Raw genomic sequence first — 20,759 nt, 5'->3', positions numbered from 1 at the left:
CGGCAGAGCTATGAATACATTACGTGTCTCATTTTGCTTCTCTTACCTTGTCAAGTGTCCATGATATATGAAGATGAGATATAGGATTCATATTTGTTGTTACACCTGCTATTTAGCCCAGTTCCTCTATTTGTAAAAATCTGGGTCACTAATAGCATATAATTTATTGGGGAGTGCTATTGATTTTTATACGACAGATAATGATATAATAGATGATAATGTTATTGGGAACTTTATGATGTATTTAACAGTGTTTAGATTGTCGTAATATTAGGTCCTTGGGTTCCAAGGAGTATTGTTTGTAGTACTACTCAGAAAAGGCACAGATGTGAAATGTCTTGCAGTCAACAAGTACAATTAAACTTCATTTGGAAATTCACAGGAAATATATTGTTAACTTAGGTCAAAAGTTTGCAGAAAGATGCAAACAAGACATTTTCACAGGCTTACGAAGAATAAGTCTGTATATGACCAGATTTTAATGTCTCTGGGAATAACTGGCTTTCCATCAGTGCGTTATTACTGCCTGAAATGATAACCATTTTTAATTTCATTCCTTTTGTTTACACAATTGTCTCCAACTGGGAAGGCTTACCCAAAACAGATATAAATCATTAGCTAACAGGGTGTGAATTTATTTATTGGGTTTTTCTAACATGTCAAGAAGCTAGACAGGACTGTGTTTGAAGAAAATAGGAGTCTCTGGGCACTTAGAAACCTAAAAGATAAAATGTCAAAATATAAATGCCAACTTTGTCACAGTTCTGGGAAGGGTAAAACTCTTTAAGGTCTAGTATTAAAAAGAAAGAATGTAATTACAGTGCACTATAATTCTGCACTGCTGCCTCCAGGAGCAGCTGGATACCTGGGCAACCATCAAGGTTTACATAAATATTCATGCCACAAATCATAAAATTTCAAAACATTTTATTTTATTTTTTTTACCTATAGTTTACTTGTTTACCTGTAGATGCTTTTTTTTTGTAGAAATGTTCAACATAAACTGAAATTGAATAAACTGATTTATACCCTAGAGTGTTTTTCAGAGGCAAAGAGGCTGCTTTCATCACGCCTGTTCGGAGCTTTTCCAAAGAGTAATTTTTAAATAAAAAAGTAAAAGAAATCTGAACTCTAAAATGTAATCTTACTTTGGCTGTTACATAATATTGAATTTTAGGGTTCTTTCCACACTATCCAAAAGCCAAGATGCATTTTAAAAACTTATTAGAAATAAATGGTCAGTCTGGGGCGCCTGGGGGGTGCTGAGTTGGGTAAGCGTCTGACCCTTAATTTTGGCTCAGGTCATGATCTCACAGTTCGTGGGATCCGCCCCATGCGGAGTTCTAGCTGAGAGCTTGGAGTCTGCTTGGGATTTTCTCTCTCTCTCTCTCTCTCTCTCTCTCTGCCCCTCCCCGCCTTGTGTTTCTCTCTCTCTCAAAATAAATTTAAAAAGAAAGATAGAAATGGTCAGGCCAATTGAAACAACACAATCAAACTATATAATATGACGTATAACATTTAGCTTATTCTTACTCACTGTTCAATTTAGTTTCTTTTAGGTATATCTTTGGAATTCCTCCCCTGATCCTTGTTCTGTTGCCAGTAGCATCATCTGATTGTGATATTGAAGGTAAAGACGGAAGAGAATATCAGCACATTCTAATGATCAGCATCAATTACTTGGTATGTGCTTGTTTGTTTTTCTCACATTTTAACAGTTTTATATTCAAGTATCCATCTGTATTCCTTGGAAGAAAGTGGAATAACTAAAGAGCAAAATTTAATGAGCTACTAAGTACATATTTTTGTAGTTGGCATCATTATATCCTTTTAAAATGATTCCTTAGTAGACCTTCAGATTCCCACCACTATCCATTTCAGCCCAGTTCCCTTCACTACTAAATTTCTTGTAAGCATAATTTAGCACAACTATCTGCATTTCCTCACTTCTTGATGACTGTTAGTCACTGTAGAAGCACTATAATAGAAAAGGGAAAATAACAGAATACAACATTAAAAAATTATCATGAAAAGAGATATATAGTTATTTTATCTGACTGTGTGTACATGCATATGTATTATACAGATATTTTTATACCCATGTATATAAGTAACTTGCTGTGAATTAATTTTTTAATTTACTGTGGACTTTCTTTACAATATATTTTATATTTTAGAGCGGTTTTAGGCTTCCAGAAAAGTTAAACAGAAAGTAGAGAATTCCCACATACTCATTCTTCCTCTGTACAATTTCCCTTATTATTAACATCTTGCATTTGCGTGGTACATTTGTTAAATTGATGAACCAATATTGATACATTATTATTAATTAAGGTCCATAGTCGACATGAGGGTTCACCTTTTCTGTTGTCCAGTGCTTTGGGTTTTAACAAATGCAGTGTCATGTATCCACCATTACAGTATCAGAAAATAGTTTCAGTGCCCTTAAAAATCCTTTGTGCTCCACTGATTCATCCCTCCCTCCTTCCCTCCACTTGAATCCATGGCAATCATCAATCTGCTTATGGTCTCTATAATTTTGCCTTTCTAGGATGTCATATAGTTGGAATCATGCAGAATGTAGCTTTTTTAGACTGGATTTTTTCACTTGGCAATGTATATTTAAGGTTACTCCATGATTTTTTTTTTGTGTAAGTGGCTTAATAGCTCGTTTCTTCTTTTGCTGAATAAAATTCCTTTGAATGGATATACCACATTTGTTTCTCCATTCACTGATTGAAACACATGTCTTGGTTGCTTCCCATTTTGGGCAATTATGAATAAAGCTTCTATAAGCATTCATATACAGGGTTCTGTGTGGACATATGTTTTCAATTCATTTGGATAAATATCTAGGAGAGTTATTGCTAGATCATATTGTAAGACTGTCTTTAGTTTTATATAAAACTGTCAAAGTGTCCTCCAAAATGACTATACCATTTTGCATTTTTACCAGCAATGGATGAGAGCTCCTGATGCCTCGTATTCTCACCAGCATTGGGTGTTGTCAGTCTTTTTAATTTTAGCCATTCTTAGGTGTGTGATGGCATCTCATTGTTGTTTTAATCAAGTCCCCTAATATCGTAAGATGTTGAACATCTTTTCATACGTTTATTGCCATCTGTACATACTGATCGATGAAGTATCTGAACTCACATCTAAACTGACATCTTAAAAATATTAAATCCTATTGTGAAATATCTTTCCATTTATTTAGATATTTCTTTGATTTCTTTCATCAGTTTGATATTTGTCCTCATACAGATCCTGCTTACATTTTCTCTGATCTGTATCTAAGTATTCCATATTTATGGTGCTATTGTAAATAGTGTTGTGTTTTGAATTTCAAATTCCAATTGTTCATTGCAGATATGTAGGAAAGCAGTTGACTTTTGTATATTATCCTTGTATCCTGAAACCTTACTGCAATCACTTTACTAGTTCCAGGAGGAAAAATCCTTTGGGATTTTTTACACAATTATGCCACCTACAAAAAATGAATTTTTTGACAATTTAAGAGCTATATCAACATAATCAGATGTGTTGATTTAACAGATAATCAGTTCTTGAAGCCCCAAATGGCAAAGGAGAACCCTCCCAAATGTTCATGAGTTGGGAGAAATTGTCTAATCTGCCCCCTCCTGCCATTCCTTATCATCCTCTCCATATGCTTATACTGAAGTAGCACGTGACACATAGAAAAAATCATTGTTCTGCCTCTTAGAGGGATATGGGAAATTCAAGATAATATTGAACAGGGACCACAGAGGTCCCTGATTTTGCTCGTTGACAAGGAAAAAAAAATGTACTCTAAATGGTAATTATATCATTTTATATTTCATTCATTTTTGACACTTGACATTTTCTGCATTAATGCTACTAAATTAATGTTTTTGAGTCAAGATAATGCTTTTATTAAGTTTTATTATCTGGGCAAGGAATCAACTAGTATTGGTCCTACATTTATAAATAACTATTATGTGTGTAAAACTGCAAAAAAAAGAAAAAAATGCTACTAGCAATCCAAAAGGAGAGTTTTATCTACCAGATTCATAGCACATTTTTCCTGGAAATTTAGAGGAGCTTATCTCATTAAACCACACAGCAGCAACAAGAACAACAGCAGCAACAATGATGCTATTTAAACAAAGCAAAATATGGCTACTCTTCTTAAGAGATTAATTCACAAGACATGGAAGAGTGTATGAACTAATCAATTCCAGTGAATAGTGCCATGATAATCTCGAGAAAGCTGTTTGTAAATGTGAGGTGATAAATCAGAAGGAAGGAGAAAGAATTCACAAAGAATTATTCATAACAACATGCAGAATATTCATGCACTCAGTGTGAACTAGACGCTTTGTGGACATTACTGGGTTTGAGTCTCAGGGACACCATAATAATACTAATATTTATGAAATGTTTGTTATGTTCCAGGTGCTAGCCAAATAAACAGTATGCCTATAAGAAAGGTGCTTTTATTACATTTATTTCACAGAGGAAGAACCTGAGGCTCGGGGCGCCCAGTTTGTGTCAGAACCCGGATATGAGCCTCTGCTGTTAACCAGTACACTCACCTGCCTCTTGATAGCAATATCTGTGTTAGCGTATTCATGAAGCAAACATCTATTTGGAGCCTGCTATTATGGAAAACCTTTCTGTGGGGTGAAGTGGTGGGGGCTTCAGGGTAGATATAATGATGGACTAGGTATAGACCCTTCTTTTTTTTTTTCAATATATGAAATTTATTGTCAAATTCGTTTCCATACGACACCCAGTGCTCATCCCAAAAGGTGCCCTCCTCAATACCCATCACCCACCCTCCCCTCCCTCCCACCCCCCATCAACCCTCAGTTTGTTCTCAGTTTTTAAGAGTCTCTTATGCTTTGGTTTTCTCCCACTCTAACCTCTTTTTTTTTTTTTTTTTCCTTCCCCTCCTCCATGGGTTTCTGTTAAGTTTCTCAGGATCCACCTAAGAGTGAAAACATATGGTATCTGTCTTTCTTTGTATGGCTTATTTCACTTAGCATCGCACTCTCCAGTTCCATCCATGTTGCTACAAAGGGCCATATTTCGTTCTTTCTCATTGCTGTGTAGTACTCCATTGTGTATATAAACCACAATTTCTTTATCCATTCATCAGTTGATGGACATTTAGGCTCTTTCCATAATTTGGCTATTGTTGAGAGTGCTGCTATAAACATTGAGGTACAAGTGCCCCTATGCATCAGTACTCCTGTATCCCTTGGGTAAATTCCTAGCAGTGCTATTGCTGTAGACCCTTCTTTAAAGAAGCTTTCATTTGGTGATGGTTAAGTCTTGGTGTGAAGTATGCAACTTGCATACTTCATATGGAGAGGCTGCCATACTGTCATTCAAAACAAACAGACTGGTTGCGAGCTAGATTTGGGAATCAGAAGATATAAGCTGGGTTCTCTGAGGAGGAGAATAGATTAGCGTGGCCCTAGGAGAGAGACCATGCTGTGGGATAGTGCACTGATCTCCAGACTTTAGACAGTACACTCGTTAGTAAAATTTTTGGAGCCTGCACTACAAATACACATTTAGCATTTATTTACATATTAGAGCATTTCATAGTATTTTTTTCATGCATTAAGAAAGATATATATATAGATATATATATAGATAGATATATATATAGATATATATATATAGATAGATAGATATAGATATAGATATAGATATAGATATAGATAACAGAAGAAAATTTACAAAGGATGAGATAAAAACCACATGTAGATAGGATTTCTAAAATTTTCTTCCCACACAGCAGTGGAATCCCAAGCAGGCCCTGCACTGTCAGCACAAAGACTGATGTTGGGCTTGAACTCATCAATCGTGAGATCGTGATCTGAGTCGAAACCGACTCCGACGCTTAACTGACCAAGCCACCCAGGTGCCCTCACATACATTATCTTACTTGAGCTTCACAATACCCCTATGAGGTGATAATAATAATAATAATAATAGTAATAATAATAATAACTAATACAAATACAAGGTTTACAATGTGCCAGTGCTGCTGTGAGCACTTTCTGTGTATCAACTTATATGATTCTTAAAACACCTCTAGTAATGGGGAAACTGAGACCTGGATCACATAGGTAGAAAGTGGCAACACTGGAAATCAAACCCCAGCAATCTGGTTCCAGAAAATATACTCATTATTGTGAGGAAAAACAGAAAATAGCTCAGCTATTGTTTTGGCTATTTCAGGTCCTTTGCAATTTCATATGAATTTTAGAATCAGCTTTTAATTTTTAGGAAGAAGTCAGTCAAGAGTCTGATAGGGATTTTGTTGCACCTGCAGATAAATGTGAGGGCTTTGTATTTTCAACAATGCATAACAGTGCTTCTGATTCATGAACACATGAACATGGGATGATTTTCCTTTTATTTAGATCTTCAATTTCTTTTAACAAATATTTTGTATTTTTCAGACTGTAAGCTTTGAGTTTTTTTTGTTAAATGTATTCCTAGGTAATTTATGTGTCTTTGATGCACTTGATATTGTTAATGGGATTGTTTTCTTAATTTCATTTTAAAATTGTCTGTGGTTCTTAACCCAGTACTCCTTGTACACTTACCTAAGTTTATATCTTATTTCCCCATACTAGTCAGTAAGTATCTTAAGGACAGTTTATGCTTGATTTATCTTTGTATCCCATAGAATGTTTAACAGAGTACCTTGCATATAGCAGTTTTTCATAAGTAACTATATGAATTATAATAATATATGATAATAATAAATGAATTCAAAATCAGTACCATAAGTTAATGAGAACCCAGACCTTGTTTTGTTTCAAATAGGCTAGAAGTCTCTTTACTTGAACATCTGTTTCTTTGGAAATTTGTTATGAATCAAATGTCAGGTACCTTCCTGATATTCAATCTGAACTAGTTTGAGATGGTGAATAATGTTGTGTTTTTTCCATAAAAAAATATTTTGCCTAAACATAATTCATATGGTTGAGTTACATAACTCTTAGTCACCAAAACAGAGTCTGATAAAAAATAAAAAGGCTGCTAGATATGGTCACATACTTTCTAGGAATGAGTCAGTCTGATTAGAGGCACATGAAGGGCTGTTCTTTATTATAAGTTATTAAGTTATAAAATGTGAATAGGTGATAACTGGCTTTACAATTGCCAATGTCCTTAACTCCATCTCCATCTTTATTTGAGGGGCCTTCATGTATTCAACTTCCGTCTTTGCATACATAGATGGCCCTAAGGTTTACACCCCTTTCATAAACTTTAGCACCATTTAATTTAAATATCAATTAGAAGTCTTTACTCAGATGTACTGTACTGGCACATCATGCGTAATAGAAAACTAATTATCATCACTTTTCACCTGTTTCTGCTTCTACATTCTCTATCTTTGGTAACATCATTTGCATTTGCCCAGTCTATCAGTGTTGAAAGCCTGGAATTATCCCTGGCACCCTCACTCCTTCATTTCATCCATCACAGATTATTATAACTCCTTAACACCTGTTTAAGTCATTCATCTATTGACTTCCACTAGTATAATTTTAGATCAGGCAGTCCTCGAACATCACTGAGATGGCTTCCATAGCCATCAGGAGGTTCCCCGCTGTATGATCTCCCCGCCACCAGAGTGTATCTGTCCTCTTTGCTGGCACTTTGTTATCTTTCCAAAATTCAAACCTGATACACTCTCTCTCCTTTTCAAAAAGCTCTTTAACATTTAAAAATCTCTCTCACCTGATACCTATTAGACTTTGATCTTGCATTTCATTTCACTGGTTTGCTGATAAAGGTAGACAAGAAAATAAATGATCAAAGTCTTGTCAAACATTACCTTATAAACATGTCTAAATATGTTTAAAAACTGTTATTAACAGAAGAAAAAAGATTTAAAGGAGCTAAAGTAAACCTTAAATTAGTTCTTTTTATATCAGATTATGCTAGAAGATAAATTCTCTGTGTATATAATTTAGCAGTCTGACTGAATCAGTTGCAATTTAACAAGAGAAGTTAGCTTTTAAGAGGCCAGTCTTTTTGTTCTATTAATGCTTTATTTTAGTTATAAAAATAAAATCAAAATACACTACTTCAAAGACAGATTTTCTGAGTGGATTTAAAAAAAAAAAAAAAAGGGAAAAAAAGGCCCAACTATATGTTGTGTACAAGAAACATACTTTAAGTATAAAGATATACATAGACTAAAAGTAAAAAGATGGAAGATGATATGCCATGTTAACACTAAACAAAAGAAAGCTGAAGTAGCCATGTTCATTTCAGGCAAAGCATGCAGTAAGGAATATTATCAGTAAGGCATTAAATAATAATAAAGAGGTAAATTCTTTAGGGCAGCATAACAGTATTTAACGTGTATGTGCCTAATAAAAGCATCAACATTTGTGAAGCAAGAACTGGTAAACTGCAAGAAATAGATACATCTGTTATTATAATTGAAGACTTCAACACCCCTCTACCAGTAATTGACAGATTCAGCAGATAGAAAATCAGTAACCATATAGTTGAACTGAAAAGCACTATAAAAACTGGACCCGACTGACATTTATAAAATACTTCATCCAATAACAGCACAATACACATTTTGGGCAAGGTGACATGGAATATCATTGGAATATCAATATCCAGGTCTGAACATATTCTGGGTTATAAAACACATCCTAACAAACTTTTAGCATATAGAAATCATGTGAAGTATGGTCTCAAACTAAACCATAATTGTAATTAAACTGGAAATCAATAACAGAAAGATAGATGGAATATTTGGAGTTTAAACAACATTTTAGATAACATATAGGTCAAAGAAAAAGTCTCAAGAAAAATTTAAGAATATTTTGAACTAAAGATAAAATATACATTACCAAATTTGTTGGACACAGTGAAAGCAGTACTTAGAGCATTGAATTCATATATTAGAAAAGAAGAAAGATGTAAGTCAGTCATTTAAGCTTCCATATTAGGAAAATAAAAAGAGAACAAATTAAAACTAAATTAATCATAAGAAAAAAGATAATGAGAATTAAAAAAGTAATTCAAAACAAGAAATCAATAGAGAAAATCGGTGAAATCAGAATCTGGCTCTTTGAAAAATCAATAAACTTGGTAAACTTTTCTCTAGCCAGGCTAACCAAGAAGATAAGAAAGACGCAAATTACACATATTAGAAATAAAAGAAAGGACACCACTACTAATACCATGGATATCAAAAGGATAATAAAAGAATATTATTGTGATGGTTAATTTTATGTGTCAGTGTGGCTAGGCTATAATACACACCCATTTGGTCCAGTAGAAGCATAAATGTTGCTGTGAAGGTATTTTTTAGATGTCAACATGGAAATCCATAGACAATGAAGAAAACAGATTATCCTTCATGATGTGGGTGATACTCATTTGTTACAGACTGAATGGCTATATTCTACAAAAATTCATATATTTAAGCCCTTAACCTCCAATGTGATGATCTTATTAGGAGGTGGGACTTTGGGAGGTAATTAGGTTCAGATGAGGTCATGAGGGTGGAGCCCCCATGATGGGATTAGTGCCCTTAGAAAAGCAGGAGAGAACCAGAGCTTTCTCTCTCCACCAAATGAGGCCACAGTGAGATGATGGCTCTCTGCAAATCTGGAAGAAAGTTCTCACTGGGCACCAAATTGACTGGCACCTTGATTTTGGACTCTCCAGCCTCTAGAACTGTGAGAAATAAACATCTGTTGTTTAAGTCACCCAGTCTATGGTATTTTGCTATAGCAACCTGAGCAAACTAAGACATCATTCAATGTTCTGAAGGCTGTAAGAAAAAGCACTGAATTCTCCCAAAGAAGAAAGAATTCTGCTTTCAGACTCAAGACTACAACATCAACCTCCCTGGGCTTCCAGCTTACTGGCCTATCCTGTAGATTTTGAGCTTGCCAGCCCCCACGATCAAATCAGCCTAATTCCTTAAAATACCACCCCCCCCCCACACACACCTCTTTCTTCCCCTCCCTCTCCTCTCCTTCCCTCCCTGTCTCTCTCTCCTACTCCTTATCTATCTATCTATCTATCTATCTGTCTATATCTCCTATTGGTGGTTCTGTTTCTTTGGAGAACCTTGACTAATACAATTATGAACAACTCTATGGATACAAGTTTGATAATTTTGATGAAGGCACCAGTTCCTTAAAAGACACAAATAATAAAAACTCACACAAGAAGAAATAGATGACATGGATAAGACTGTATTTATTAAAGAAATTGAAAAAGAATTGATAACTTTTCAGAATACAAAATGCCAGATCCAGATGGTTTCACTGGTGAATTCTACCAAACATTTAAGTAAGAAAGTATATCAGTATACTACAAACTCTTTCAAAAACAGAAACAGAGGGAATACTCACCAACTCGTTCTATGAAGCCAGTATCACCCTAATACCAAAATCTGACAATGACACTGCATGACACAAAAGCTGAAGGTAAATATTTCCATGAACAGATGGGGAAAAAATACCTTAACAAAACATCAACAAATTAAGTCCAATGATGTATTAAAATAATTAAACATCATGACTATGTGGGATTATTCCAAGTATGCAAGGTTGGGTCAACATTTGAAAATCAATTAAAGTAATTTATAATATCAACAGATTAAAAAAAATCATGATCATATCAATAGATGCAGAAAAAGGATCTGACAAAATCCAACAGGGATTCATTACAAACGCTCTCAGAAAACTATGACTAGAAAATAATTTAAGCAAACTGATAGAATTCATTTGCAAAAATCCTACAGGTAACATCATATCTAATGGTGAGAAATCAGATGCTTTCCCTTAAGATTAAGAACAAGTTAATGATGAAGGGTCTCTTGAGTGGCTCAGTCAGTTAAGCAGCTGACTCTGGTTTTGGCTCAGGTCATGATCTGAGTGGTGAGTTTGAGACACATTAGGCTTTGCACTCACAGCACAGAGCCTGCTTCGGATCCTCTATCTCCCTCTCTCTGCCCCTCCCCCACTCGCACTCCTGCTCCCTCGCTCTCTCTCTCTCTCTCTCTCAAAAGTAAGATGTGGTATGTATATACAATGGAATACTACTCGGTGATTAAAAATGAATTCTTGCCATTTTTAACAACGTGGATGGAACTGGAGGGTATTATGCTAAGTAAAGTAGGTCAGTCAGAAAAAGACAGATATCGTGTTTTCACTCATATGTGGATCCTGAGAAACTTAACAGAAGTTCATAGGGAAAGGGAAGGAAAAATAAGTTACAAACAGAGAGGGAGGCAAACCATAAGAGATTCTTAAATACAGACGGTTGATGGAGGTGCGGAGTTGGGGGGTGGGGAAAATGGGTGATGAATATTGAGGAGGGCACTTGGGATGAACACTGGGTGTTGTATGTAAGTGATGAATAATGGGAATCTACTCCTGAAGCCAAGACTACACTGTATTCACTGTATGTTAGCTAACTTGACAATATATTATTTTAAAAAAGAAGAAAAAAAGGTTAAAAATTTTAAAAGGACAAGTTAATGATATACCCTCTTATCACCCCTGTTCAGTATTATTCAAGAAGAACTAGTTAATACAATAAAATAAGAAGAGAAAATAAAATATACTCAGGGGAATTAAAATGGTTTGTGTTTACTGGTGACATAATTATCTTCGTAGAAAATTTAGAGTAACCAAAAGAGCTCCTGGAATTAACAAGCAATTACAGCAAGGTTGCAGGTTACAAAAAGACAAAAGACAATTGCTTTTTTATATACCAATAAATTAACAATTGCATTTGAAATTACAACACTACTTACATAAGCATAAAAGAAATTAAATACTCATGGATATATCTAATAAAATATGTATAATATCTATATGAGAAAAACTATAAAACCCTAATTATCAAAGAAATTGAAGAAGAACCAAATAAATGGAGATTTATTTCATGTTCATGGGTAGGAAGCCTTAATATTGTTAAGATGACAATTCTTCTAACTTAATCAAAGCATTTCAGTCAAAATATAACAAGTTATCCTGTGGATCTCAAAAACCTGATTCTAAATTCACATGGAATGTCAAAAGACCCAGAATTGTCAACACAATATTGAAAAGGAAAACAAAGTGTCCTGACATTGTCCAAACTCAGGACTACTATAAACCTAGAGTAATAATAGCAGTGTGTTATTGGTGAAATAATAGACAAATCAGTAGAACAGAATAAACAGCCCCAAAGAAACCAACACTAATATAGAGAATTGATCTTTGACAGAGGATCAAAGCTGATTCAGTTGGAGAAAGGATATAGTCTTTTCAACAAATAGACCTTGTAGCTTTCACAAAAATTGACTCAAAGTAGAAAGTAGTCCTAAATGTAAAACACAAAACTATATAACTCATAGAAAATAAAATAGGAAAAAAAAATCTAGGTAAACTTGAATTTGGCGATAACTTTTTAGATACAATACTCAACAGTGCAACCCATGAAACAAACAAACAAACAAAAAACTGAGATTGGACTACATTAAAATTAAATCTCTGCTGTGAGAAAGACCCTGTTAAGAGAATGAAAAAACAAGCCACAGACTGGGAGAAATATTTGCAAAACACATATCTGATAAATACCCAAAAAATTATTAAAACTCAACAATAACAACAACAACAACGAAAAAAAAACCTCATAAATAAGAGGCAAATACCAGACTAGACACCTCACCAAAGAAGATAATACACATAGGAAATAAACATAGAAGAAGATGTTCAAGATCATGTCATTAGGGAATTGTGAACTAAAACAGTGAGATAGCACTACACACCTGGTGAATGACTAAAATCTGTCATGACTAAAATAACTAAAAACAGTCACACATCAAATGCTGACAGAGATGCAGCGCAACGAGCACTCTTATTCATTACCAATGGGAGTGAAAACTGATACAACTATTTTGGAAGACAGTTTGGCAGTTTCTTACAGAGTTAAACATAGTCACACCATGTAATCATGATTCTAGGTAGTTACCCAAATAAGTTGAAAATGAATGTCCATGCTAAAACTGTCATGTTAATGTTTATAAAGGTTTTATTTATTCATAATGGCCCAAAATGGAAGCAACTACATCATCCTTCAACAGGTGAATGGATAAACAAAGTATGTACGTAGATTCAGTGGCATATAATCAGTGATAAAAAGATATGAGCTATCAGGCCACAAAAGGACATGACGTTATCTTAAATGCATATTGTGTAAAAGAATTCAGTTAAAGGGCTACATACCTTATGATTCCAAGTATACGCCATTCTAGAAATGGCAAAACTATGGAGAAAGTAAAAAGATCAGTGGTTGCCAGGGGTTGGGGAAGGAGGAAGGTAGAAATGAATGGGTGATGCACAGAGTAATTTTCGAGCAGTGAAACTATTCTATATGACACAGTAATGGTGGATACATGACAAACATTTGTCAAAATAGACTTTATTCCATAAAGAGAGAACCCTAATGTAAACTATGAACTTAAGTTGATAGGAATGTAACATACTGATTCATGAACTCTAACAAAGATACCACACTAATGCAAGACATGAATAAAGGGGAAATGATGGATAGAAGGAGTGGATATATTTGAACTGTGTCCTTTTTTCCAAGTTTTTCTGCAAGCCTAAAACTGTTCTAGAAATAAAGCTTATTAAGGGGCGCCTGAGTGGCTCAGACGGTTAAGCATCCAACTTCGGCTCAGGTCGTGATCTCGCAGTCCGTGAGTTCGAGCCCCACGTCAGGCTCTGTGCTGGCAGCTTGGAGCCTGGAGCCTGCTTTGGATTCTGTGTCTCCCTCTCTCTCTGTTCCTCCCCTGCTTGTGCTCTATCTCTCTCTGTCTCTCAAAAATAAATAAATGTTTTAAAAATAAAAAATAAAGTCTATTAAAACAAAGCAAAATTCATTCATTCATTCATTCATTAAAAAATAAAAGAAGGCTAACAGTACTTATTTTATGGCTACAAACTTTCCAAATCCAACATCCTTTTGTATGTACAACTAGTTGCTGGGGAGGAAATAATTATATTTCCAAAGACAGTTTCCTGGGCAAAATGAGATTAAGAACTCAACCTCTTATATTTTGAGGCCCAATGAAAATAGGTTCTTTATGAAGGACTGAATTGTTCCTGGCTGATATCCACTGGCAGGAAGATTCATCATGAGAGAAAGGAGTCTTGACTGGTTACCTGCACTGAACACCAACAAGATACTATTGTTCAAGATATTTGTTAGGAAAAGTTTACTCTGGAGAAGAGTGTAAGGATTGGCATCACTTTTAGATCTGAGTACCCCGCTATTGTAGATCTCTTTGGAGACAATGGTGGGCATACAAGAATGAATTAAATAATTGTGAATTTGGGACCTCAAGCCTGTGCACAGTTGGGGCATATACACATATATGGACCAGGAAGAACATCAGACTATGTTGCACTGATTTTCTGTGTGGATACCTTATATCCACAACAGAAATTAAAACAGAAAGAAAAAGCATAAGCAGAAAGCTATGGATGGATCACACAGTCCTGTTTTCTTTACATGGAATTTGGAAGGAAACTTAGTCTGTTTGCACTGAATAAACCCTCCACATTCTTGGCTAATTCAGAAAACTGAAAAGAGAGATTTATACAAGTCTAACAAGTGGAAATAGAGCTAGTTTAGTTGGAAAGTTGTTAAAGATGTGACATTCTGACTACTCTTAGTCTGCTGAAGCGTATCATACCTGTTTTGAAAACTACTATGATCTCATTACATGTAACAAAGAAATGACGTAACATATGTTCTAACCTTCATAGCGGGCTTTAACAGGTGATCACACAATAGAGTCTAAAGGTATATGTATCATTGGTATTCATGATTTAAAATGTACTGCTGGGGTGAGATGACAGATAGAAGCACATTAAAATGAGCTAAAATTGGGTACCTAAACCTTACAAAATATAAAATAGAGAATCAAACTAAGGAAAAGACACTTTTTATGCAAAAAACTCATTGAAAACTGTCAGCCCCCAGTGAGAAAGATCTTTCAGGAACCCTCACGACTAACAGCATGTCCTAAAACAACACCCCTCCAAAAATGGTTATATAAGTGGTGTAGTGGTTTGAATGGTGGCACCTCTATTGCACCTGGGATGTATAAATGTGATCTTATTTGGAAAAAAGGTGTTTGCAGATATAATTAAGAATCTCAAGGGGCACCTGGGTGGCTCAGTCCATTAAATGTCCAACTTTGGCTCAGGTCATGATCTCACCATTCGTGAGTTCGAGCAGCCCCACATCAGGCTCCATGCTGACAGTTCAAAGCCTGGAGCCTGCTTCAGATTCTGTGTCTCCCTCTCTCTCTCTGTCCCTCCCCCACTTGTGCTCTGTCTCTCTGTCTCTCTGTCTCTCTCAGAAATAAACATTTAAAAAATTTAAAAAAAAAATCTCAAAGTCAGATCAATCTGGATTAGGTGGGTTCCAAATCCAATGACAAGTGTCCTTAGAAGTAAAGAATATGAGAAGAGACAAAGAAAAAGCCAGGTAAAGAGAGACAGAGATTGGAGTTATGAAGTTACAAGCTAAGGAATGCCAAGGATTGCTGGCTGCCTCCAAAAGCTGGGAGAGAGGCATGTAACTCTGCCAACCCTTGATTTTGGATTTAGGCCTCCAGAGAATACATTTTTGTTGTTTTAACCTACCCAGTTTGTGAACATTTGTTATGGCAGCTATAGGAAACTCATATAGATGGTGCCAAAAGTGTACACAATTCTGATAAAGATCTCACAAATAACTCCATCTTGGAAAGAAGCAGTGGAAATACCTGCTGGGAAAGGCAAGTGAAGCAGACAAAGGACTCCCTGAATATCATAGTCTCTACCAAAAGCAAAACACTTCACTCTTAATTGGAAGGGAACCTTGAAAGTGAAGCGACCACTCTCTTTCCAAGAAAGGCAGCTCACCAAACCCCCCACAATGGACTTGAAAAGATTGTTACGGAGTAGACAATACCATGACCTCATCTACAAGTACTGAGAAGAGACAGTGTTCTCTGATAGGTGAGAAGGGACATATGAGGTCAAATAAATATCAGCATAGAGTGGATCCCTATAAACTTAAGATGAAAACAACATGGCTACCCTGCAGAAATATCACAGACAGTAATAAGTCAATTTATGAATTATTATCCCTGAAAACCCATCAAATGGGAGAGTAAAATAACCTATGATAGAGGAAAATTTCCCCCAAAATGGCTGAAAAAATGAAATTAACAAATTAAAGGGGCATATCATGTACTATAAAAAATTGATACAACATGATTGTCAGTGAGTTATATCTTGGTAACGTGATTGAACTTCAAGATAAAGGAAGAATAATTCAAGCATTCAGACAGAAATGGCAAGTCAATTTTGGGAAAATCAGAGTGGCTTCAGATTTTTCACATCTAAATGCAAAAGATAATGAAATAATAGCCACAAAATTCTGAAAAAAATAAAATGTGACTCAAGAATTTTATACCTAGCCAAGTTATTGTTTATGCATAAAATGCAGAGACAGAAAACTATGCATCAATGCCAAACTGTAGGGGAACAGAGCACTCATAAGCCTTAAAGAAGAAGAAGAAAGGGGCACCTGGGTGGCTCAGTCAGTTTAGCGTCGGACTTCGGCTCAGGTCATGATCTCACAGTTCATGGGTTCGAGCCCCGTGTCGGGCTCTGTGCTGACAGCTCAGAGCCTGGAGCCTGTTTCAGATTCTGTGTCTCCCTCTCTCTCTGCCCTTCCCCTGTTCACGCTCTGTCTCTGTCTCAAGAATAAATAAACATTAAAAAAAAATTAAAAAAAAAAAAAAAGAAGAAGAAGAAGAAAAAAACTACCAGCCACAAAATCCAGCTAGCCAAGAGAAAAAAGGATACAGTAGCAAAAGGTTAATTGATGAGCATAAAATGTACTTTCATTTAAAATTAGAGTGGTCTCTCCTCTCCCCAAAATATATTGTATTCTTTTATTTTTTTCATGGTTCTTACTAATATCTGAAATTTTCTTATCTGTGAGGCAGAGGCTTTCTTGTTAATCACTGTATCCCCAGAATCTACAATATTACCCAGCACAGAGTTGACCCCCTCAAAAATATTAATTGACTGACTGAGTGAACATACTTTACTATATTTACATAAAAATCTTAAGTGTTAATTTCAAATTATAGTGTAAAGATGTTGATATGCATTAGTGAAACTGTATAATTTATATGACTTACAGTTTTTACCATATTGACTGTACTCATGACTCCTCACCACTCTTAGTTTATCACTATTAAAACATGTAACCCACCTAATGTCTTGCTTACTGTTGGTGGGCCAGGCAGAGTTTACAGTTATCGCTGCCAGAGTAAAGCACTCCCTTCTGATTCTGCATGATACTTTGTTCTACCATACTTGATTATATTGCTTTGCCTGACATTTTTCTTCAGTAAATCTTCATCTTTGTTCTACCTGTGACCACCCCACTTCAGCTCACTATAATCTCTAAATATAGTCAATCTAGAACTTGGTTCACTCATATTCTCTCATTAATAAAATTTGATGTGTCCTAAGGTTGAAAGTGATATATAAAGTTCAGGCAAGTAATAAGGCAGTTAGAAAATGATGATTTTCATCATTTAGCATCAGCACTGATGATTACAAATTCATATTTGGCACATTTTTAATTGCTGGTTGTTATACTTGTAAGATGTTATATAATCATTACTGCCTATTAAAATTAACACTGGTGAGTGATTAAAATCTCCTAAAATGATTAATGTGCATACATTGGCAGGTTTGCAATTGGTTTTCCTGATATATGTAAAATAGCAACTTCTGTTCCTTAGTGGTTCAGTTAAACATTCATTAAGCATCTGACAATTGCAATCTTCCAACTCAAAAATGGATCTTATTCTCTCTAAGAGCTCTAGTGACTGAATGGAAAATTACAATTTTAATAGGGCTTTGAAGAATGGTAGGTCTTAAGGAGGCAAATGAAAGATAATAGAGGACTACTTGAATCAAGTTTGAAGTCCAAGGTTTTCAATGCAATTTTGTATGCACTTATGAAATGCCTGTTAGTGGTTGTATGCAAGCAATTAGATATTGAACATAAGTATAAAAAGACCAGTCTGGCAGAATGGGTTCCAGTCATGTGAAGTTCACAGTTTTGTCATTCTATGAGGCTAGCATTACCTTGATTCCAAAACCAGACAAAGACCCCACTAAAAAGGAGAATTACAGACTACTATTCCTGATGAATATGTATGCAAAAATTCTCAACAAGATACTAGCAGATTGGCTCCAACAGTACATTAAAAGAATTATTCACCATGCTCAAGTGGGATTTATTCCTGGGCTGCAAGGATGGTTCAATATCCTCAAATCAATCAACATGATACATCGCATTGATAAAAGAAAGGATAAGAACCATATGATCCTCTCAATAGATGTAGAAAAACATTTGACAAAACACAGCATCCTTTCTCAATAAAAACCTTCCAGAAAGTAGGGATAGAAGGAACATAGCTCAGTATCATAAAAGCCACATATGAAAGGCTCACAGCTAATATCATTCTCAATGGGGAGAAACTGAGAGCTTTTCCCCAAAGGTCAGGAACACAACAGGGATACCCACTCTCACCACTGTTGTTCAACATAGTACTGGAAGTCCTAGCCTCAGCAATCAGAAAATAAAAACAAATAAAAGACATTGAGATCAGCAGGGAAGAAGTCAAACTTTGACACTTTGCACATGACATGATACTCTATGTAGAAACCCCAAAAGACTCCACCAAAAAGTTGCTAGAACTGATACACAAATTCAACAAAGTCGCAGGATAGAAAATCAATATACAGAAATCTGTTGCATTTCTGTACACCAGTAATGAAGCAGCAGAAAGACAAACCCAGGAATCGATCCCATTTACAATTACACCAAAACATAAGACACCTAGGATTAAACCTAACCAAAGAGGCAAAGATCTGTACTCGGAAAGCTATAAAATGCTTTTTAAAGCAAGATTCCAAAGGAGTAGGTGGGACTAAAATAGCCCCCAGGGGTTGGAAAAAGAAGAAGTGGGAGTGGATTAAGTCCCCAAAATCATGTGACTGTTAAATAATGAAGAGGGGGAGGAATTGATAAGATATGGAAAGAAAACACAATAGGAGCGTTTGGAGTTCCAACAGCCAAGAAAATGCTTGCTACACAAAAAGCTGTGATTCCTCTCCACGACTGGGTGGGAACATTGTGGTTGTCACTAGACAAACAGCTTTACCCAACAAAGTCGTGATTTCATGAATATCATCATTTCTAGAGGAAGATCTTGACAGAAAGTTGACGAGATCAAACAGAAGAATTGAGGAGTTATTACAGAGTAAACATTAGATAATACCATGAGGACTTCCAGAAATAACATGGCACTTTGAGAGGAGTTTATCTCAATTGGGTAGGAAGTTAAAGGCTTATATTATAATGATGTATGTATAAAAGAGAAGAGTGAATTTATGTTCTAATCATTAGATGGACACACATGTAAAGGTCTCCTAAAAAGAAAAAGGAAAGGCAAAGACTTTATGTAACTATACACATTACTTTTCTACCCACTTATAAACACTGTCTTACAAACACTGGCACAAATAACTACCTATTCTTCTGTGTATGTGTGAGTATATATATTTAAGAGAAGGCAATTGATACCAAAGACATAGTCCGGAGAGCTAATCTGTGAAAACAAGTGATTCTGAAGAAAAAAAAAAAATGAAATCGAAGCAGAAATTCCAAAATTGAAGAAAGATCTATTTCTGTATTTAAAAAAATATATATATAAAGTCTCTTGATTATGTCAACAGTAATAAGGAGAGACAAACACTAGGATATATCAAAGAGAAATTTTTCAAGCAAGCATTCATCCTAGAAGAATAAAGAGGAAAGGTTTCCCATAAAAGAAAATAAAATTTGGCTCCTCTCCATTTTTTCACTCATTTTTACCTCCAGTTGACCAGTCTCTACTGAGATTTATAATAACAAGAGCATGAATCCATAATCCTACACATAGGAAAATTTTAATTAATGTGCCAAGGGAAATAAAGATAAACAGAAATAAAGATAAACAACTTTCTTATATTAACAACAACAACAACAACAAAAACCTGACTGCAGGATTGTCCAACAAAAGAAGATATTAATATATTTCAATAGTGAAGAAATGATACTATAAAAATGACTGCTATTAAAAACTTAACTGTTTGGTGATGTCTGGATGGTTATTATAAATATAGAAACAATAACATGTTTTGCCTAAAAACTAAAAATATTCAAAGCATGTGATTACAGAGGGACTGAGAGGAAGTAAAAAAATAAATAAATCCCTCTTCACATTTCAGAATAACCAAATATGTTTACCACTTATATTGAGAAAGAATATAATTTTAACAGTTTTTTGGAAAATACTTTTTTTTTATTTTTAAAGAGAGACAGCATGCAAGTGGGGACGAGGGCAGAGGGAAAGAGAGAGAGAATCCCAAGTAGGCTCCATGTTCAGCACGGAGCCTGACATAGGGCTTAATCCCATAACCATGAGATCATGATCTGAACCAAAATCAAAAGTCAACTGCTCAACTGACTGAGCCACCCAGGCACCCCTAACTTTCTCTTTTGATTGTTTTATTGACCCATTGGTCATTTAGTGTTATGTTGTTTAGTCTCCATGTGTTTGTGATTTTTCATTTTTTTCT

At 35.2% G+C, this 20,759-nt stretch overlaps 1 protein-coding gene across 2 annotated transcripts in view; it reads left to right on the top strand.

The window, feature by feature from the left end:
* Window positions 1-20,759, top strand: part of IL7 (interleukin 7) — a 60,169-nt gene that overhangs the window by 5,106 nt on the left and 34,304 nt on the right. For both annotated transcript variants that reach the window (XM_007073802.3, XM_007073801.3), the window contains exon 2: window positions 1,550-1,683. In XM_007073802.3, the coding sequence (XP_007073864.1) occupies window positions 1,550-1,683 (134 nt within the window). The remainder of the gene's footprint in view (window positions 1-1,549; window positions 1,684-20,759) is intronic.

The sequence above is a fragment of the Panthera tigris genome, chromosome F2 (genome assembly GCF_018350195.1).
Source record: "Panthera tigris isolate Pti1 chromosome F2, P.tigris_Pti1_mat1.1, whole genome shotgun sequence".
Classification (NCBI taxonomy): Eukaryota; Metazoa; Chordata; class Mammalia; order Carnivora; family Felidae; genus Panthera; species Panthera tigris.
Note: the sequence above shows the minus strand (reverse complement) of the source record. Positions and strands in the feature narration are given on the sequence as shown.